The sequence below is a fragment of the Rhineura floridana genome, chromosome 2 (genome assembly GCF_030035675.1).
Source record: "Rhineura floridana isolate rRhiFlo1 chromosome 2, rRhiFlo1.hap2, whole genome shotgun sequence".
Classification (NCBI taxonomy): Eukaryota; Metazoa; Chordata; class Lepidosauria; order Squamata; family Rhineuridae; genus Rhineura; species Rhineura floridana.
The window spans coordinates 5,897,977-5,920,742 of NC_084481.1; the positions used below are offsets into that span (position 1 = coordinate 5,897,977).

Consider the following 22,766-nt stretch of genomic DNA (forward strand, 5'->3'; position numbering starts at 1 on the left):
AAAATGGATTAGAGGCACCTTCCCTATACAAAGATAATCTTAATTTCTAAGGAAAAACATTTCTTCTAAAAATGACACTCTCCAATTCTCTTGCCCTCTGCTTTTCACATTTAAGAAAAGTTATATTTTCTAATAAATCTTGCCAGCTTGACCTTCCTTCGCTCACCGCCAGCCAGTTGTCTTGATCTTCGTGCTAATCAGCCATTCCAGAGGCGACATTTGCTCTTTGTGACCTTGCCTTCAGCAGCATGATTTACAGTAGGATGTGAAGCCAGGGCAGTTTACGTGAGCATAGCATTGCAAGATGTGCCTAAATATTTACATCAATATTTGACTACCATTGTGTTGATACAGGACCAGTCTTAAGCTGATGTTTATTAGATGGCTTGGTGCCATGAATGATTAACATGTGGCCAAATATAAATAAGCTGTATGACCACATGTTAATTCACAAGGATGGCCACGGAAAGAGTGGAAAGGAGAAATATATTGAAGTAACGCCCATATAACAAAGTGCACACACTTGTACTTAAAAAATATTCCCACAGAGTGGTATCCAAATGCTGGCATTCTGTTTGAACAATCCCCTCCATGCCCACAAAATCTCCTCCAGAGGGTTGGGGAATCTCCAGAGCAGATGAGGGTGTGCAGGTGAAGGAGAGGAAAGGCAAGTCCTGTTGTGTGACCGGAACTCTGCTCGCTCATAGGTGAATACAACCCACTGCTTTTGTTTTAGACGGTTTCCACCATCATAGAATTAGTGAATAAGTAGCTTTAGTGATTTCATGTCTTTTTCAAATTACTTGCTAAGCAAGCTTCCATTAGTAATACTAAACATTTTGTCATTTTGTCTAAAATTCATTTCTAAGTTGTTATCCACTCTTTACTGCATGTCAGAATAGTGGTTGCTTATAAATTTGTGTCAAGAGCAATCAGGCCTAAAAACAGGTTCTCCTTGTTTCAGAGGAAGGAAGTTGAGTCAAAGTTGGTGAAATGAAGAGGGTAGCAGTTTGAGCATCTACTCTGCATGTAGTATTTATCTTTCTTGGCTGTAGAGAGTATATATATTGAAAGACGTGTGTGTGTGTTTTTGTAGGAAGAAAATGTGAAAACTGTCCTGATGAACCCCAACATCGCCTCAGTTCAGACCAATGAAGTTGGCCTAAAGCAGGCTGACACAGTTTACTTTCTCCCAATCACCCCACAGTTTGTTACAGAGGTCATCAAAGCAGAACGGCCGGATGGGTTAATTCTTGGTATGGGCGGGCAGACTGCTCTCAACTGTGGTACGTTTATTGAGGAATGAATGCTCTTCTCTCTTTTTACAGTCAAAAGCTATCCTTGTTAACTTCACATGTAATAAACAGTAAAATGTAGGAATCGCATATATAATTTTATAAAAACAATTGGTGCTCTGAAATGAATGGTGGTCCTATCTTTTATTAGAATTTTTTTTCATGTAAAAGTATGCAAGGTTTCAAGACATGCAGAATTTTTCATCAGGTAAAATGGAAATCCGAGGGCCCTGTGAGAGGAGTTTCTACTAAGTTTCTAGCAGCAACTTTCTGTCTTTGTATGTGTGTGTCTTCTGCCTCTGAACAGAAGCACACGTCTCGTTGCCTAACAGGACCATATTACTGATAGCTCCATTATGTTACTCAGTCAGGTATATGCATCTGTACATAATGGGGGAACACAGATGTTTCCCTATCATCCACACAAATGTGCCTGCAGATAAGGTAAACGTATTCCTGAGGCAGCCCTTTCGCTATATAGAGGTGAAGGTTACAAGATGCAGTGATTTTAGCCATGTTGGATGGATAGTGGTCTTATCATGTACCTTTGGTTCTTTAAAGCAACAAGTTACAGACAATTAACTATAGCTAATTCACAATATTAAGATCTTGTTTCATTCCAACAACAAGCTATAATCTTATTGGCTAATTCCCTACTTTCAAATGTTACATCTGGAGCTTTGTCAAATGTTTTGCCTGTTGACAGGCCTTCTCAGTGAAGTATCTAAAGGTGGAATTCAGTGCCAGTCCTATTCAGAGTAGACCCATTGACATTAATAGACTTGTCTAACTTTAGGTTAATTAATTTCAATGAGACTACTCTGAGTAGGACTTAGTTAAATCCAACCCAAAGCAGTTTTTCAACAGTGAGTTAGTAAAAGGTGCATTTCAGTTGTTTATTTTTCATATGGCCTGCATTTTTAATTCCGGGGGGGAAGTGGCATCATCCCTAAGCCTTTGGGATAGGATAGTGTATAAATTCAACAAATTAATTGGACAGCACCCAGATTCCTTTTGTCTATATATAAATAATTAGTACTACAAGCAGTAAATAAGTAAATTAATGACCAAACAGGTCACGTCATCTGGAGAGTATACAGTTATGAGGTCCACTTTGCATGGTTATTCCTCCTTTGAAAAACCTGGTGTATGCATTTAACTTCATGCACATATGAGGCTTCACATGGAACAGCATCTTATATGCAGTGTTATTTAATGTGGGAAGGGACATACATTCACTTCTCCATCATGCCAAGAGAATTGTTGGCCCAATAAGGGTATGGACTGGGCTTTTTAGGTAAGTTGTGTGATAATTTGCGCTAGATGAATGTTTTCTTCTTTTTAATGCTTGCTGATCATGCCAACTCATTCTCTATATAGGAGTGGAGCTATTCAAACGTGGCATTCTGCAAGAGTATGGAGTGAAGGTCCTTGGAACTTCAGTTGAATCTATCATGGCCACAGAGGACAGGCAGATGTTTTCCGACAAGCTGAATGAAATCAATGAGAAGATTGCTCCCAGCTTTGCTGTAGAATCGGTAAATCAGCTGAGTTCAAATATGCTTGGCTGTATTTTGAAAAAGTGGAAGTAGAGAGATGTATCTGCGTGAAGGACATGGCATCCTAATTTGAGAGTAGGGTTTATTCTCCCACTCAGGCTTGCTTTCACTCTGTTCTGCCTGTTCCAAAAATGTATGAAAGGCAAGCAGGAGAAATCAACAATAGGATATTTATTTATTTATTATTAGATTTATATCCCGCCTCTCCTCCCAGTAGGAGCCCAGGGCGGCATAGAACGTCAATGAAGGAAACATACCCCATTGACAGGCAGGTCTTTTAGTGTATGTTCCCTTTTCTCTAGGGAAGCATCAGCAGCCTTCCCCTTCTCTCTCTCTTCACACAAGTCTTTGCATCTACATCCCCACCTATACACATTTTCCCAATAGAATTGTAGAATCATAAAGGTTTCAAAATGCAACCAAATATGGCCTCTTCACCGAAAGAGCCATCCACTCCACAACCCCATGCACAGATTAGCCTATGTTAGCTTAAAACAACCTGGTGTCCTCCAGATGTTTTGGAAATAGACATAATTTCCAACAGAGGGTACACAATACAGAAGAGCTTTAGAGTTTAAGGGTGCTGAAGATCAGCACTTGCTTCTCAGATGTACTTTAACAGTGGTTTCATTTGCATATAATGCTAAGCCAAACCATGGCTAAGCGTGAAGAAGCAAGAGTGCCAGGACACAGTTAGAAAATCACAGGTGCTTCACTCCTCCCCTGCTCCTCTTGCAGCTGCACTACCGATAGCTAAGCCATGGTTTGGAGAAAAACAAACTATGAGCCCGGGTTCACGCATACCACTAAGCAGTAGCAGGTGTGGGGAAGGAGTGAAGTGGCTGCAATCTTTTAACTGTGCACGAGCATGCTTGCTCATTCATGCTAAGCCAGTGGTTCCCAACCTTAAGGAGCACAGGACCGCCTTTGTAACCTCAAAGGTTTTTGTGACCCCCCACATGCTAATTGTTGTAATTTTTGTCTCTGTTAATTTAAAAAATACATAATGAACCATTAAATAATGTCACTTTTTATTCATCACAAAAACAAATATGATGATGATGATGATGATATTTATTATCTGTCCTTTATCAGAAGGTCCCAGGGCAGGTCACAACAATACAAACAACGTTTAACAAATTTTGAAGGAAATGAAATGAAAGAGATAAAAGTGAACTATCTAGAGTGGTGAACAGAGCCTGGGTGATACCAGGGCATTTGGACTCTGGTTTAAGTTTTGTATAAAATGATGCCTCCTTTTTCAGCACTTGGCTCAAGAAGCTCCATATTACCATAATATGTCTAACAGACAGAATATCAACAGGTGAAGCTTTCTCTATAATTATATTTCCGTACTAGAAAAAGCTTAATTTAATTTCTGTTGATTTCTGCCTGCCACACAGCTGTAAAAGGTGCAAAAGCCCTGCTTTCCCCCAACGCCAACCCTAAACCATGCAAAGAACTCACGTTAAGAGGTCTTCTCTATCTGTAAAAGTTGTGCAGGGGGAAGGGAGAATTCCACCTTGTGGTTTTTCCCATTACAGAGTTGCAAGAACACCTGCACTTGACTAACCTTCTCTTCTCCTAAAGATACAGGATCAGTCTCAGGCCATGAACCTGGCAACCCTATTTACCTGGGAGCCAGCCCCATTAAAAATGAAGAGATGTACTTCTGAGAAGACGTACTTACATTGTACTATAAGAACTATACAGTGAATTTTTAATGAGTGCCCAAGTGTGCATTTGTGGGGGGACGCTCCAAGACTCCATCCTATTACTACTTTGGCAGATGACCCCCCTCCCAGGGTCCCTTTGTCTCTACAGCCAGAGCCAATCAGCTTGATCGATCTTCCCTCACTGCCGCTGACAAAAGAGGGGGATGAGAGGCACTGAGGCTTAAATAAGCCCAGCTGGCCCCTTCTCTTGATGCACTTTCTCAAGTCCTGTGCTGCTCATCGGGAACTGTGTGGCAGGACCTGACTGTGCTGGCTGGAAAGAAGGCTTGCAAGTTGGTGGTGCACAGACCAGACATTAATTATTATTATTTAATTAATAAATAATTGTTCTCTTGGCTCTTTGGAACACCCCTGGAATGACTTTGTGACCCCCTTGGAAGTCCTGATCCCTAAGTTGAGAACTACAGTGCGAAGCAATAGTTTGGCCTAGTGTTATATGCAAACGTGGACAGTATGTAAGTCAATAACCAGACTCAACAGATTGAGAAACACACTTCAAATTATGGATGGGCAACAATTTCACTAAAATTGAACTTGGCACTGGACTTCCCCATAGTTTGCATGCTTGCTATCTTTGCAGACCGATCCTGAATATTGCGAGCTTTTCCCAACTGTGGATTTTTTTAAAAAAACTCATTGAATATGACAATATTATTGTTGTATTTCCTGTGCTGTGTTGCCCTTCTAACGTGAAACGGACCAGTAAGGGTCTTTGCTTTGCTAACCTTAAACTCATCTGCATCTTTGCTTTGCTAAGTTAAAACTGACTAGCAAGGGGCTTTGCTTTGCTAACCTTAAACTCATCTGCATCTTTGCTTTGCTAAGTTAAAACTGACTAGCAAGGGGCTTTGCTTTGCTAACCTTAAACTCATCTGCATCTTTGCTTTGCTAAGTTAAAACTGACTAGCAAGGGGCTTTGCTTTGCTAACCTTAAACTCATCTGCATCTTTGCTTTGCTAAGTTAAAACTGACTAGCAAGGGGCTTTGCTTTGCTAACCTTAAACTCATCTGCATCTTTGCTTTGCTAAGTTAAAACTGACTAGCAAGGGGCTTGGCTTTGCTAACCTTAAACTAGGGATGGAAAGAGCTGTCCATTTTGGTTCTCTCAGTTTCTAATTTTTCCAGTCTTAAAATTAAATTCTTCACATTCTGTAGTAATTTGTATTTTTTTTAAAAAAATCCTCATGAAGATTCTTCAGCATTTTAGTGCAAGTTTCTTTGAATAAACATATTTCTGTAGGTAGTTTTGACTAATGTACACATTTTGCGAGCCATTTCTCATCATATGATGCATTTTTTTATGTGATTTCACTCATGTATTCATTTTTATCCACATTTTCCCCTTACATATGCAGTTTTGAAAACATTGGTTGGTTGGCAACTGCATTGCAAGATTTGATTAAGTGCGAATTTCGAAGGATGATAGTGTTTCAGTTCTCAGATTGTTTCAGAAAGTGAAGATTTGATAGAACCGGTTTCAAATGTGAACTGAATGAAATTTCTCCTCCATCCCTACTTTATACTGATCAGTATCTTTGCTTTGCTAAGGAGAAACTGACTAGCATGGGTTTTTCCTTTGCTTATTTTAAATTGATCAGCATGCTCTTTGCTTTGCTAACATTAAATTGACCGGGCAATCTCTCCCTTTCTCTTATGGTAACTAACCAGGAAATCTCTAGCTTTCTCCTACGGTGGTGGTAGTGGGGAAGAGATACAATATGATTTGGGAGCAGGAGGAGAAGGCAAAGGGGGGATTGGGTGGGTGGACATGGGGCAAAGAGAAAGCCACTTTCCTTTCCAAAAGGAAAACATTGTTAGCAATAATGCTAACCATATCGTTATTTTTTTTTTGAGAGAAAAATGAATCAGTAAAATCAAATGATAGCAGAAAAATAATAAAAATGGACTGTAACCACCTGCTCTTTTGGTGGAATGCAATCTAAACTGGCACCACCAAGTGGATCCTATCCCTACTTCAATTTCACGTTTTAATTTTAAAATAGACATATATGAACCCAGAATAGCGTTCAGCTCGTTGAAGTCCATAAAGCAATGATAATAATAAGTCTATAGAGTGTGACTTTTAATGAGCAGTAGAAATTTTGGCTGTGAAGTTAACCAGATGGATTTCAAAGCAGAATTGACTGCCTCCACAGTCCATACCTCAAAATACTTCTTTTCTTACCTTCTCTTCTTAGATCAGAAAGCTAAAATAATTATTTTCAGTAACTTAATATGTGGAACAGATGGGTGACCTAGTCCAGCAACGTTCCTTGTGTAGCCACCTTCTGTGCCCTTGGTGTTACTAGAAAAGGGGGTTTGGAACATGCAGACCTTTTTTTAAAAAACCTAATTACCAAACAAGCTGAATTTAGAAGTCCAAATTTGAGTTGTAGTAACTTCTCATTTCTACTGCTCTTGTCATGTGCTGCTCGTACTAATTTACTGATGAACATATCAGAGTTGTAGACCTGATGTACAGGCCCTCTCCATCTCCTTTTTATCAAACTTGTTTAGTTCTCTAGAAACAGGATTGCTTGGGTTGGTGCATTCAAAGACTTATCTTCACTATAGACTCAAATTGGTTTTAATAATCATTCCTTTCCCCCAGGTAATCTTGGGAACTGTAGTTCTGTGAGATGTGTGCATGCCCATATGTGGGGGACAACATTCTCTCATCACCCTCAACAAAACTATAATTCCCAGGAATCAACCTAGTATATGCTCCACCATCAGGTTCATAGAACAACGAGCACAAGCTTGACCAGGATCTGTGCTTCTGCCTGTGGCATATTGTATTGTAATATAGATGATACTGACAGGTCTTTATTATTGTCATAGCCTTTTCTATTTGTTCTTGTATTATTATAGATAGAAGATGCTTTAGAAGCTGCAGAAAAAATTGGCTACCCAGTCATGATCCGCTCAGCTTATGCCTTGGGCGGACTAGGATCAGGTTTATGTCATGACAAGGAACAACTGCTGGATCTCGGTACCAAGGTATTGTTGTGGGAGTTATGTTCAGATCTGATGCACGCAGAGGGACCATTCTCCTGGGCCTGAGGGGTCAGGGTAGGAAAATACAACCAGAGGTGGAGTGCAGAGCTCCGCAGACAGGCAGTATAGTGTATAGTATGTTTGGCCAGTGCACTGGGGAAGCTGCAAACAAGACTAGCTTAACCAGTCAGAAACCCAGTTGGAATGTTGCTCTAGCACTGTTCTGTTGCTTACTGAGGACTGAAATCATCCTATGGAAAGGTTGTGGCCCAGATTTCATCTCCCTAGAGCAGCTCTGTTCTCATGCTGTCAGTTAAATAGGCCACACTATGTGATTTTTTTAACAGCACTCTTTTTAGTCAGGAAAAATACACATACCTGTATAAGAAGACATATCTGTAAACTGTAACATTGAAAAACACACACATAAGTACTGAAATTGTTCAAAAACACAATAAACCAAGACCATCTTTGCATAAACGTAGCTACTGGCTTTCTAAAATAAGTTGTAAAAAAATATGTTAGTAACACAACATCTCATATCATTTTAATCCAATCTGGTCCACCACTAATAATTGTTTCATAGACACTTTAACAACCACTAACAAATTCAGCACCAAATGTAAATTGTCCATTTCCAGCTCAACATGTAAATTTTTTAGTTTAGAGAAAAGGCGGGTCAGAGGAGACATGATAGAAGTGTATAAAATTATGCATGGCATTGAGAAAGTGGATAGAGAAAAGTTCTTCTCCCTCTCTCATAATACTAGAACTCGTGGACATTCAAAGAAGCTGAATGTTGGAAGATTCAGGACAGACAAAAGGAAGTACTTCTTTACTCAGCGCATAGTTAAACTATGGAATTTGCTCCCACAAGATGCAGTAATGGCCACCAGCTTGGACAGCTTTAAAAGAAGATTAGACAAATTCATGGAGGACAGGGCTATCAATGGCTACTAGCGGTGATGGCTGTGCTCTGCCACCCTAGTCAGAGGCAGCATGCTTCTGAAAACCAGTTGCCGGAAGCCTCAGGAGGGGAGAGTGTTCTTGCACTCGGGTCCTGCTTGCGGGCTTCCCCCAGGCACCTGGTTGGCCACTGTGAGAACAGGATGCTGCACTAGATGGGCCACTGGCCTGATCCAGCAGGCTCTTCTTATGTTCTTATGTTGTTGTTATATGCCTTCAAGTTGATTACGACTTATGGCGACCCTATGAATCAGCGACCTCCAATAACATCTGTTTTTACCCAGTAGCTTGGTGAGTGCCTTCTGACCTGGGGGTCTCATCTTCCAGCACTATCTTGTGATTAGCACTCAATCAATATACAGTGATTTTGCAAATCTAAACAAAACTTTCTGGTATTTCCATATGATAGGGCAAGACCATAAAATACCCAGACAGCCTGCCTTAGTACAATTATTTTTTCAACTGAATTATAAATAACACAGACTCTACACAGCGTTCTTGAGGTGTGCTCTGTGGTGGGGCTTTGAAATCTTCTGCTATCTCTGGAATGGTGAAGGTGGAATCCTCTGATATGAAGGCACATCTGGGGGGACTTGTTGGTGTCTGGGGATGTGAGCAAGGAACCTCAAAAGCAGGTGATGGAGGTATCAAGATCCCTTTTGGTTCTTCCTCATCCACTATCTGTGGAAATATTTGTGTCAATGGCACAAGTGGTCTGTGGAGAGGATCCCCAACATTCTTAGGATCTAAGGAGTATGTCAATTAAAAGTTCTAGGCAATTAGACCATGATACCGTCTGACTCAGCCACAGCTTACCTGACTGCCAGTGCAGTGAATAGTAAAGGCTGGTACTAGCGATCCAGAAGTCAGAGGGAAGGCAAACACATTAAACTTTAATATGGGCTCTAGCCGTCTGGGCTCTGGCTCTGGCCTGAAGTAGGCAAGATATGTTCCAAAGCCTCCTTCTCCCTGTTTTGGAAGGGGAAAATTTCTGTTACCATTTTGAAATAACAGACTATTCTAATTCATTTCTGATTAGTATTTCCAGTTTCTTGTAGAATTGACAATACATTCTGCTTTTCCTCTCTTGTTTTTTTGTTTTAGACATTTATTTGTACTTGGATCTTCAGTTAACAAGTCTAGAGCAGCTTACATAAAATCAATGCAATCAATAAAAATAGCAGCCAGTAAACAAACAAGCAAAAATTTAATCACAATAGAAAGCAGCAGCACAACTAAGGTCTTAAAAATTGGGTTTTTTTTAAAAAAAATCCAACACAAAATCCAATGTAAGCATTAAAAGACCTGGACAAATACAAAAGACGCACGCGCGCGCACACACACACGCACACACACGTGCTATCAATGAAAAGGCCCAGTATCTGGTCACCATCTCTCCTATTTCAGTTGGAGAGACAGAATAATACAAAGCCTCCCCTGACACCATGAAGCTGTAGAACAAGGGAAATGAATGTATTTGCTTCTGGATTCAGGAAGGAAAACACAGCTACCATCTGGACCATCTAGGTCTCCAGAAATCATCCCAAACTGTCTTAATTTTTTTTTAAAGCTGCCCAATCTTAGCCAAGGCCATAAAGCCCATGAAGACTTTGCTGCTTTTTTCCTTGTAAGGAAAAAATATATATCTTGATGCTCTTTAGTGCTTCACCTTCATATTGCTTGCTATTGAGTTGGGTAATGTGAATGATTAAAGTAACACTGTGTGCTGCTGTACATTTCTTTGTCAGAAATGGCTCTTAATTTGAGCAAATGGCTTGGCAATTTGGGTCAAAAAGTTATATAATGGCCCATATTTTCCTTTGCTTTCAGAAAAAAAATCAGGGAGGGAGAAAATGTAACACAGTTCAGTCCTGCATTGGGTGAAGAAATAGCAATGCACCAAGAACTGGACAGAAAAACACACAACAACTATGACTGTTGGGCTGGGCCAATGAGCAGTGGTTAGACATTTTCAGTCATTATAACATCTGTCCCTGAAAATGATCCTCAACCTGCTAAATCGGGTAGGGAACCCCAGACCCACAAGCCTCTCTGTCTGGCCTTTGGGACTCTCCCTAAGCAAACCACCTTCCCCAGCCACATCCTCTCCTCAGGCCGTGATTTTCATTAGCCCTGTTTTGCACCCTGCTTGAGCTTTTTTGTCTAGCTGAATTGTGTCTCTTGCTTGTCTGGAAGGAGGATATATAGGGATGCATGAGTGCATGTAGAAACCGGCCTACTGTACAAAAGTAAATTTGGCATTTGTTGCTCTGCCCTTTTTTTTTTTTTTGGCTCTGCCCACCACAAGCATGTGACCCCTGGAAGGTTTCTCAGAATGGAATGTGGCCCTTGGGCTGAAAAAGATTCTCCATCTCTGTGTTAAATTATCAGCGTCATTGTCCTTAAAAACTGAAGAGGCCTGTTCCCCCAACCCAAGTTGTAGAATGGTATGCAGGGTGAACAGAGGTGAGATGTAATCATATATCTGTGCCAATTCTGTGGGAAAGACCCACACAATCAGCCCTATTTACATGTTTACATTATCCACAAGGATGTCTCTATCGAAGGAGTAGAGAACCGTTGGCCCTCCAGATGTTGCTGAGCTTCAACTCCCATCAGTCCTTGGAAGCATGGCCAATCGCCAGGGATGATGGAAGTTGTAGTTGAGCAACATCTGGAGGGCCAACAGTCTTCTATTTTCACAATACTGAGAGTAATTTAAAGCACTGCCAGGAACTTTAACATGGCCCCTTTTTGTCTATAACAAATCGTATCTATAGTCATTGCTAGTACTGGACACAGTTACCAGCATTTGTCCAGTGTACTTTAAATGCCTAGATATTGCTTGTAAAACATGTGTATGGGAATGGGTTGCTGGGATTTTATTATGCTATGGCCTCATAGCTTTCCATACACATCCCTGTCATTCTGCACTCTACAGTCATAGTGTCCCAATCCCACATACCTGCCTCCTTCTAAGACTGGTAAGAGCATTGTCTGTTGATTATACTAACTGAATGCTGTCCATCCTGTAAGACCAATGCAGAAAAAGTATATAATTAACTTGCCATACAACCATGGACCAGAAACTTACAAAAATATGAGCTTTGAGCATCCTTTGAAAGTGCTGTATCACCACCACCTTGTATCTTGGCTGGCTGTTAGTGGCTTGGATTATGTCAGCTTTAGGTAGAGACCTGTGGGAAGTTCAACAGGGCAGGAAGGTGATATATGTCTTCAGCACTTGATCTTCAGAGGTGTCCTGTTTCTGAACAGGGAGACTCCATTTAGCTCTTATACCTGGTTGTCCTCAATAGACTCCTCCTCCCTGAATTCGTATACTTGTTAAAAGCATGTCTAAATTCATGACCATTGTCCTATCTTGCAATGGTGAATGTAGATTAAATTTTAATTGGTCAACATTATTAGGTTCCCAACCTTATGGCTGAAACTAAGAATAGTGCTGAGTTTAACAAAATCCTGTGGGTACAGCTTAATATCTGTTTTCACAATCTTCTTTTTAGTATTGTATATGTTGGTTTAGCTTCATGGATGTCAGCAGAACCCTTGTGGACATATGGCCAATTATCACTTTAATAGGAAGCAATTATACTCCTTATTAAGCTTGTGTTCTATATAGCCATATGTTCCAGAAAAAAGATCTAATTTAGGATCCAACAATGTGAAGAGAGAGCAACTTCCCCTCGTATATACATAACAATCTTTAGTCCCTCCACAGCTATTCCTCTCCCACTGCTCCCTAAAATTTCCTTTTCCATCATAATGAGATAGCAAATGATGACTAATATATGTTTGGGAATAATTATAGTAGAGTAGCTGGTTCATTTGTTTAGACCGTAAGTTATTACACAATTACAGTTTGGAAAAATGACAACACTGATACACATTCATTTCTAATTAAAAACAATCTTACAGCAGTTTCAACATATTTAAGCTGTATATATGTTGCCACAAAAGCAAAAGAAGTAATCATTCCTGTGAGATTACTATCCATACTAGTAAGAAAAAAACCAACTTTTTGTTGAGTTGACCAGTGAGTAATACTCTTGATATTATTATACTTCCATCTCCTTGTAATGAGATAAATCAACAGACAATTGGGGGGGGTCCTCTACTACGCCCTCCCCACAAAAACAATCTTGTGGGATTTCCTTTGACCATTCAGAATGACCAATGACATCTGCTGAAAACTTGATTGGAGAGGATCAATGTCTTCCTAACAGAGAGCCAAGTAATATTTTTAAATCACTCTCATAACAGCTAAACATGTAATGCCAAAGGGCTGATTTTACACCTTTAAGCAGAGGCAAATTGTTCTGTGCTGACAACTCTTTGGGTTGTATTCAGCTAAGTCCTACTCATAGTAGATCCATTCAAATTAATGAACCTGTTAGTCATGTCTGTTAACTTCAGTGAGTCTAATCTGAGTAGGACTAGCATTCAATATGACCCTTTACTTCTAATCACTTTGATAGGAACCACTACTATACCAGGAAAATACTGTTATGGAAATATCAGTCTCCCAGAATTCAGCTTACATATTTAATGAAAACACTCTTTTTCTCTCTCTTATCTTTAACAATCAAGGCATTTGCAATGACCAGTCAAATTCTTGTGGAGAAGTCAGTAGTAGGATGGAAAGAAATTGAGTATGAAGTTGTGAGAGATGCTGCTGACAACTGTATCACTGTCTGCAATATGGAAAATGTTGATGCAATGGGAGTTCATACAGGTAGGTTCCCCATTTTCATTGAACTTAACACTATAGAAAGGAAGTTGCATGTTGCAATCATAGAGCTATAGGGTTCTGTGGGACCAAGAGATTCATCCCCTTGCTCAAAGGATGGAGTATTCATGTCATATTCCTCCAATCCACACAATCCAGTTACAATGTATCATAAGTGAAAAGAACATGATTTATGCAACTGAGCCAGCCCAGCCATATAAAGGTAATTGCATAAAGTACTTCCATGACACCCCTGCTGATAAGATCTTATGATGGTCCCATGCATCATGTAAAATTTGACTGATAATGTGAAATTGGATCTGGTGTGCTTGAATGTGTGGCTGTGGACAGTCAAGAACAAGTGATAGCCCAACCCTGTGCACATTTACTCAGAGTTCAATGGGATTTACTACCTACTAAATGCACATAGGATTTTGACCTGAGATGTTCAGGTTCCAGTGGATTGTAGGACAGGATGTCATATGTCTAAAGATCCACAACAGGGTCCATAACTGAAGAAGATTAACATCTTCAGAACCTCCAATGAGGATGATTCCACAGCATTCATAGAAAGTGTATATCATAGCGGAACGAGTTGTGTTTGGAGTTGCGGTGTTTATAGCATAAAATAGCCTTGCAGAGAGCTGCATCTGTATAAAAAGGGAATTAAACATTGGTCTGCTACTCAAGCACAGTTGTTAGACTCATACAAATAAAGAATGCAGCTGTTTCTTGATGCACAGATGTTGAATCCAGGTTCATAAAAATAGGTGGAATTCAAGATGAGTTGAAAATGGTGACATATTTTTGATAGTACGCCTATCTTTAAAAATAACTGTGTCACATTTTATTATAATTTCTGCTTAATATTATTTTGTTAACCTATTTATGTTATATTTAATTACATCATATAAAATGGGTATTTCAGCCTGCAATCCAAGACACATTTTTGGGAGTAAATCTTCTTGAAGTTCAGTTAGGGTTACTTCTATGTAAATATGGGTAGGATTGGGCTGCTGTTCTAATTACAATATATTTGAACACTTTGAAAGGTATCTAAAGCCCTTTTGCATAATTTGCACTTTACGCACTGCAATGGACTCGCTGTGTCTCTGAACCCTGGTAGGGCAGGAGAGATGCCTGTCTGAAACCCTAGAGTGTCACTGCCTGTCAGTTTAGACAAAGCTGAGCTAGAAAAGCCAATTGGTCTGACTCGATATAAGGCAGCTTCTTACGTTCCTACAACTGGATACATCCAATGCTTTTTACATTGTTTGCTTCCACTTACAGGTGATTCTATTGTAGTGGCTCCCAGCCAAACACTTTCAAATGAGGACTTGCAGATGCTACGGGAATCGACTATCAAGGTTGTCCGCCACTTGAACATTGTAGGGGAGTGTAACATCCAGTATGCCTTACATCCTACCTCTCTGGAGTACTGCATCATTGAAGTGAATGCTAGGCTTTCTAGAAGCTCTGCCTTAGCATCAAAGGCCACAGGGTAAGGCAAGAGACTGTACTGGGAGAAGAGCTAAACTGGGTACATGATGCAAGGGAAGCTCTGGAAATATAAAAAAAATTTGGTTAGGTAAGCCCCAAAGCTTTTTTTTTCAGAGACTACCTCAAGCATCTCCATGTCATTGCAAATGCAGTTATTTATGAACTCTCTACTAATTTGAAGAAAATGTTATTGTTAGTTGCTTTTGATTTGTTGGCTAAATCGTAGTTTACCAGCATCTTGGGTTAGCTCTTTTGAGTGTTGATAAACACCTCATCATCATTTACTGCATCCCAGAGTATTGAAGGAACTTGCTGATGTACCCTCGGAACCTCTTGCCGTCATGTTTGAGAAATCCTGGAGAACGGGAGAGGTGCCGGAGGATTGGAGACGGGCAAACGTCGTCCCACTCTTTAAAAAGGGTAAAAAAGAAGATCTGGGGAATTACAGGCCGGTCAGTCTGACTTCAATACCGGGAAAGATATTAGAACAGATAATAAAAGAGTCCATTGGCAACTATCTAGATGACAATGCTGTGATTGGTCAGAGCCAGCATGGGTTTGTCAAGAAAAAATTCTGTCAAACTAATTTCATCTCTTTTTTTGATCGGGTCACTAGCTTAGTAGATGGTGGAAATGCTGTAGATGTCATCTATCTAGTTTCAGCAAAGCGTTCGAAAAAGTCCCCCACGACCTTTTGATTAGCAAACTGGTCAAATGCGGACTACATGAAAATACTGTCAGGTGGATTCACAACTGGTTGGAAAACCGTACTCAAAGAGTGGTCGTCGGTGGCTCTGCTTCGGACTGGAAGGAGGTTTCGAGTGGAGTGCCACAGGGTTCTGTCCTGGGGCCGATACTCTTCAACATTTTTATCAATGACTTAGATGATGGGGTGGAGGGAAGCCTTACGAAGTTTGCGGAGGATACGAAACTGGGAAGGATAGCTAACACAATGGAAGACAGGAATAAAACCCAAAGGGACCTGGATAGACTAGAAAATTGGGCTGAAATTAATAAAATGACATTCAATAAAGACAAATGCAGGATTCTACATTTAGGCCACAAAAACAAAATGCACAGATACAGGATGGGAAATACCCGGCTTAGCAGTAGTGCGTGTGAGAAGGACCTTGGAATTGTAGTGGATCACAAGTTGAACATGACGCAGCAGTGTGATGCTGCGACAAAAAAGGCAAACGCGGTTTTGGGCTGCATAAACAGAGCTATAGTTTCCAGGTTGAGGGAAGTAATAGTCCCACTATATTCTGCATTAGTCAGGCCTCATCTGGAATACTGCGTTCAGTTCTGGGTGCCTCATTTTAAGAAAGATATAGACAAGTTAGAGCGGGTTCAGAAGAGGGCGACGAGGATGATAGCCGGTATGGAGAACAAGTCTTATGAGGAAAGGTTGAAGGAACTTGGCATGTTCAGTCTGGTGAAGAGAAGGCTGAGGTGTGACAGGATTGCACTCTTTAAGTACCTGAAGGGCTGTCACATAGAGGAGGGTACAGATTTGTTCTCTGCTGCCCCAGAGGGTAGGACTAGGTCTAATGGTTTTAAGTTGCAGGAGCGTAGATTCAGATTGGACATTAGAAGGAACTTCTTGACAGTAAGGGCAGTTTGGCAATGGAACCAACTGCCTAGGGAGGTGGTGGGATCCCCTTTGCTGGATGTCTTCAAGCAGAGGCTGGACAGCTATCTGCGGGAGATGCTGTAGCTGTGGATTTCCTGCTGTGAGCAGGGGGTTGAATTCGATGGCCTACAAGGCCCCTTCCAACTCTATGATTCTATGATTCTATATATAAAATTTATTAGGGCCTGATGCACAGATAAAAGTGAAAGGCCCCTGCCCATCAGTTTATAATCTAAACAGCTTGTGGTTCAGTCTTCTGGTTCAGTACTATCTGTGTAGTACTCGCTTGGAAAGACATGGGGGGGCTTTTCTAGTTGGTGGGTCAGATTCTTATGACCCCAACGCTGCAGGCCACCCACCTAGACATTGCTATGACATTGGGTGAACTATTTTCTTTGCCCCAGCAGTTTGAAATCAACTACACCAGCTACAGTGCTTCTCTGAATCGGGACAGGCACACAATATTTAGTGGATGAACTGCATTTCCATGTACTGTGTTAATGAAGGATTGCTTCCTAAGGCAGTGTATCTTTCAAGAAAGGCTTCTTGAGGATTAAAAATGTCCTTATGATTTACAGATTTTTCCCCCCTATTTGAAAAATATTTCCCTTTGCTGTTGATGTTAGGTACCCTTTGGCATTTATTGCTGCCAAAATAGCTCTTGGGATCCCTTTGCCAGAAATCGAGAATGTGGTCTCAGGAAAGACAACTGCCTGTTTTGAGCCTAGCCTGGACTACATAGTAACCAAGGTGCCCCGCTGGGACCTTGACCGCTTTCAGGGTGCCTCCAGCCAGATCGGTAGCTCAATGAAGAGTGTGGGTGAGGTGAGTCTGAGGATTCTTTTCATTTTTTTTGTCTTGAAAAGCCCTTAAGCCCATGAATAATTTAATCCCATGGACTGGTATCCAAGTAATGTGTCACATCAGCACAAGGATTAACTTCCCTTCCTCCCCCCATGCATGCCCTACCAGCCACAAATCTGCTCTGGAGGGTTGTGGGAACCCCTAGAAGAGATTTGGGGTGCAGGGGGAGGAGAGGGGGAAGTTCAGTTGTGCAAGCAAAAATCCTTATGCTGATGAAACTATTTCCTTAGCCCTGCTTTGGCTACAACCCATGATGCTGGGACACGAATGATGATGATTATGATACTTAACATTTATGTAGAGCTTCAGAATGTTTGATCTATATTAACTTGTTGCAAGGCAGTCAGTATTATTGTCCTCATGGGGGACTGAGCCTCAGAAAGAGCAACGCTATCTCCATTATATATGTATACTCCTGCACAAAAATACCCTGGTGAGGGTAATGAGAATTCTCTTCCAGAGAGCTGTTGACAGTACTGAGCTAAACTTCCCAGGTTTCCCAGGAAGAGGGCTTTACTTTTAAACAAGTTTAAGTATGTGATACAGATATACCCTCAATAGTACCCTTCAGCAGCCGTGTTGTTCTACTATGTTGTTAATATAAGTAGAAAGCAATTAAATTTAGAATTCTGACCATGACAGTTGCACTGCAGAGCAATTTTTGGAAAAGCCAGTTTAAGCCTTATGTGCAAAACACCCTTATTGGTTTTGTCAGGGCATCACTTGAAGCTAAGCTGTTTAGCTGACTGGTAAATGGGAGTGGTTCAAATAATAAAGCATGTTTGACTACTGAGCCTGTTTTTGGGGAGGTGGCGGCAGGTTAATGGAAACTCAAAGGGAAGTTTTGTCATGCCTCCATTGGAAGAGTCCTCAGAGGAGGATGAGGAACAGGGGATTGGCACAGCAGACCCAGGAGAGGGAACAAGCAGACTCACCCAAGATGCAGCTCCAGACCTCCTATCACTGGAAGATGTTCAGGATACAGTTGGGGCTCCTCAGTCAGACTCAGAGAGTGAACACGAGGCCCCTCCACTCCCTGCAGAGCCAAGACACCTGTGAGTAGCAGTTTAATTTGGTCTGAGGATGTAGATTGTGACTGGCTGGGCTAGATACCACACTTCAACTCCAAGCAGTTTATAAATAAAATGCCATGTTCCTTGTAATCATTTGATTGTAATATATTATTTGTAAATAACTTCAATTTAAAGCAGGTTAAGGAAATCAAAACCTCAGCAATAATATTTTAAAGCTGAAAATGTCCCTGGGCTCCTTTCTGGAGGAATGGAGGGATATAAATCTAATAAATAATAATAAATAAAATCAATATATGGGAGATATAAAAATGTAGATGGTGGAAATGCTGTAGATGTCATCTATCTAGATTTCAGCAAAGCGTTTGACAAAGTCCCCCATGACCTTTTGATTAGCAAACTGGTCAAATGCGGACTAGATGGAAATACTGTCAGGTGGATTCACAACTGGTTGGAAAACCGTACTCAAAGAGTGGTCGTCGGTGGCTCTGCTTCAGACTGGAAGGAGGTTTCGAGTGGAGTGCCACAGGGTTCTGTCCTGGGGCCAATACTCTTCAACATTTTTATCAATGACTTAGATGACAGGGTGGAGGGAAGCCTTATGAAGTTTGCGGATGATATGAAACTGGGAGGGATAGCTAACACAATGGAAGACAGGAATAAAATCCAAAGGGACCTGGATAGACTAGAAAATTGGGCTGAAATTAATAAAATGAAATTCAATAAAGACAAATGCAAGATTCTGCATTAATTTTTTTATTTATTTTATTTGTTTCATTTTTAAACCGCCCATAGCGAGTGGCTCTCTGGGCGGCGTACAAAAGATTAAAATACAGAATATCACAATAAAATCAACCAACCAACAGTAAACATAAACATAAACATTTAGGCCACAAAAACAAAATGCACGGGTACAGGATGGGAAATACCCAGCTTAGCAGTAGTGCGTGTGAGAAGGACCTTGGAATTGTACTGGATCGCAAGTTGAACATGACCCAGCAGTGTGATGCTGTGGCAAAAAAGACAAACGCGGTTTTGGGCTGCATAAACAGAGCTATAGTTTCCAGGTTGAGGGAGGTAATAGTCCCACTATATTCTGCATTAGTCAGGCCTCATCTGGAATACTGCGTTCAGTTCTGGGCGCCTCATTTTAAGAAAGATATAGACAAGGTGGAGCGGGTTCAGAAGAGGGCGACGAGGATGATAGCCGGTATGGAGAACAAGTCTTATGAGGAAAGGTTGAAGGAACTTGGCATGTTCAGTCTGGTGAAGAGAAGGCTGAGGGGTGACAGGATTGCACTCTTTAAGTACCTGAAGGGCTGTCACATAGAGGAGGGTACAGATTTGTTCTCTGCTGCCCCAGAGGGTAGGACTAGGTCTAATGGTTTTAAGTTGCAAGAGCGTAGATTCAGACTGGATATTAGAAGGAACTTCTTGACAGTAAGGGCAGTTCGGCAATGGAACCAACTGCCTAGGGAGGTGGTGGGATCCCCTTTGCTGGATGTCTTCAAGCAGAGGCTGGACAGCTATCTGCGGGAGATGCTGTAGCTGTGGATTTCCTTCTGTGAGCAGGGGGTTGGACTCAATGGCCTACAAGGCCCCTTCCAACTCTATGATTCTATGTGTTCCTGAACAGTTTTACTTGAAATCTGAACACAAGCAGTACAGAGTAGTTGCAGACTTCCCTGGGGAGAGGGTTTCACAACTAAGGAAGAAAACCCTGGAAATTTGAAACATGTCGCTATCCTGGTACCTAAATAGAGGGTGTTCAGAGATCCCTCAGTGAGGCATCTTATAGCATTGTTTCTAATTCTGGTGTTACAGTGGTGTGGTACACGTCATGCTAAGCCCAAACCATGGTTTAGTGTGAATGCACAAGCGTGTGGGCTCCAGGTTGGGAGATTGTAACTGCTTAGCTCCTCCCCTGTTGTTTTGCTACTGTGTCACACTGAGCTAAGCCATAATTTGGCTTAGAGTGTCACCTAGGCTCATGGTTTAGCTCTTCTGGAAAACCATGAATTGTAAACCAAAGGAAAACCCTTACTTAGAGTTTGTGGTTAATCTGGAGAAAGCTAAATCTGGAAAGGCCAAATCTCCCCGCAGGCCAGTTCTAGTTAAAAAAATATGTGGGCATGAAAATCTTCAGATACATAATTTCACTGACTTTGGGCTCAACATAGAACATATCAAAACATTCACTTTTCTGATTAAAATAAAATTACGATGTCATTAAAAAAAGAACCAAAAACAAAATCAAGGCAAGACTAAGTTCCTCTGATAAACTTTTCAGTCAGTCCATCAGATGCTGCCCTGGAAGATTCTTCTAATGATATCTACCTTTAAATATCACGATGGAACTAATTTTTTGAATAAACAAGAGTATCTGGCCTAGTTCTTGCTCAGGTGGCCAAGACAGATTTGGCTAGATGGCTGAAGAGATCCATCAGAATCCTTCATAGCGTAGAGAATATCTTCTGTCTAGTAACATTGCCAAAGTTCATAATTCCCAAATAAATCTCAGCAATTTGTAAGACAACACAGAATAAATGATTCAGAATAAACCAAGCTATTTTCTGAACTTTTTTGGAAATAACTTAGTTTGCCTGTTCCTAATCGAAATTGGGTGGGTGGGTTTGCAAAGAATTAAGGCATCTTGGGCTAGCTGTGTACCAGATTTCAGCCTTCCATCTCTTGGTGAAGGTTTTGACATCCCCATGAATACGTCAGTGAGGCCCAGTTTCTGTATATATTTTCTCCTTTTAAATTGTTTACTGCTATAAGATGCATGCATTGGGAATGCTCTAAATATTAATAACTAAACTGAAAAATCAAAACCTGGCATCTGCAGTTCTCTGTAATACTTCAAGTTGCATTTTCATAGTTAATTTTTCTTTCAGAATTAATAGGATAATTTTGGACAGGCCTTCATATTATAAAGGCGATAGTGGAGGAAAAGAGCCTGACATTTAAAATCTTAATTTAAGACTGTCTCGAACAATATTGACATTTTCATCTCTAAGTTTCAAGAGGAATGGAATGAGGCAAAATGGGTAAATCATGCAGCTAATTAGCTAATTACCTATCAGCTACCCAAAGTACAATAATTAACAATATATTTGCTGGTTGTCTTGCGTTTTTTCTAATGTTTTTTCAAATATCTCTTCAGCTGAATTATTTTGGCATCCAAGATCTAGTTTAGAGCATTAATTATTTTGCCTCCTCTCTCTTTCCTTCCTCTATAACAAACTATAATTCACATCATTCTGTTATGAACAATTAGAACCCTAGAAGAATTGTTTACCCTAAGAATTACTGTTTTGATAATCGTTGGGTTTTAAAATCTAAGGTTGCAGCCAACTATGATATATTCAGAATGGACTCATTGAGATGAATGAACCTAAAGTTAGTCACATCTACTAATGCCAATGGATCTACTCTGAATAGAACTGGCATTGATTATTTTATTTATTTATTTAATTTGTATCCTGGCCTTCCTCCCAGCAGGAGCCCAGGGCGGCAAACAAAAGCACTAAAACACTCTAAGACATCATAAAAACAGGTCTTAAAATACATTAATACAAAACAGCATTAAAAACAATAAAGAAACAACCTTAAAAAAGGGCTAAAAACATTATTAAAAAACATATTGAACAATTCTGACGCAGATGCAGACTGGGATAGGTCTCAACTTAAAAGCCTTGTTGAAAGAGGAAAGTCTTCAACTGGCGCCGAAAAGATAGCAGAGATGGCACCTGCCTAATATTCAAAGGGAGGGAATTCCATGGGGTAGGTGCCACCACTCTAAAGGTGAATACCACACTTAAATATGTCACTGAAAAGGCCTGCAGGAAAAACATTTGACAAAGCTCCAGGTGCAACATTTGAAAGGGAGGAATTGACCAATAAGATTGTAGCTTGCTGTTTCAGTGAGTCGGGCTGAATATTGTAAAGTAGCTCTCATTAATTGCCTGTAACGTGTTGGTTTAAAGAAGCAAAGGTATATGATTTATTTATATTTATTTATTTATTTATTTATTACATTTATATACCGCCCCATAGCCGAAGCTCTCTGGGCGGTTTACAGCAATGATAAGACCACTGTCCATCTAATGTGGTTAAAAACATTGCTTCTTATAACCTTCATCTCTAAATAGCAAGAGGGCTGCATCAGGAATACATTTACCTTATCTGCAGGCCATGTTCATTTATTTCAGTGGGTCTATTCTGATTACAACTTAGTTGGCTTCATGCCAGTATAAATAATGTGTGTATGGAGTAAAACAGTAATTTCACAAGCTTATTTATTTATTTATTTATTTTATTTATTTAATAGGTTTGTACCCTGTTTTTCAAGAAATCTTCTCCACAAAGCGGCTTACAGCTATATCTAAAATCACATTATAAATATATAAAATAAGAAACCCAGCAAAACAACATT

General features: G+C 40.4%; 1 protein-coding gene across 5 annotated transcripts in view; it reads left to right on the top strand.

Moving 5' to 3' along the window:
- CPS1 (carbamoyl-phosphate synthase 1) overlaps positions 1 to 22,766 on the top strand; it is a 230,906-nt gene that overhangs the window by 90,228 nt on the left and 117,912 nt on the right. For all 5 annotated transcript variants that reach the window (XM_061607673.1, XM_061607675.1, XM_061607674.1 and 2 more), the window contains 6 exons: positions 1,097 to 1,286; positions 2,676 to 2,833; positions 7,462 to 7,590; positions 13,162 to 13,306; positions 14,591 to 14,801; positions 17,060 to 17,258. In XM_061607673.1, the coding sequence (XP_061463657.1) occupies positions 1,097 to 1,286; positions 2,676 to 2,833; positions 7,462 to 7,590; positions 13,162 to 13,306; positions 14,591 to 14,801; positions 17,060 to 17,258 (1,032 nt within the window). The remainder of the gene's footprint in view (positions 1 to 1,096; positions 1,287 to 2,675; positions 2,834 to 7,461; positions 7,591 to 13,161; positions 13,307 to 14,590; positions 14,802 to 17,059; positions 17,259 to 22,766) is intronic.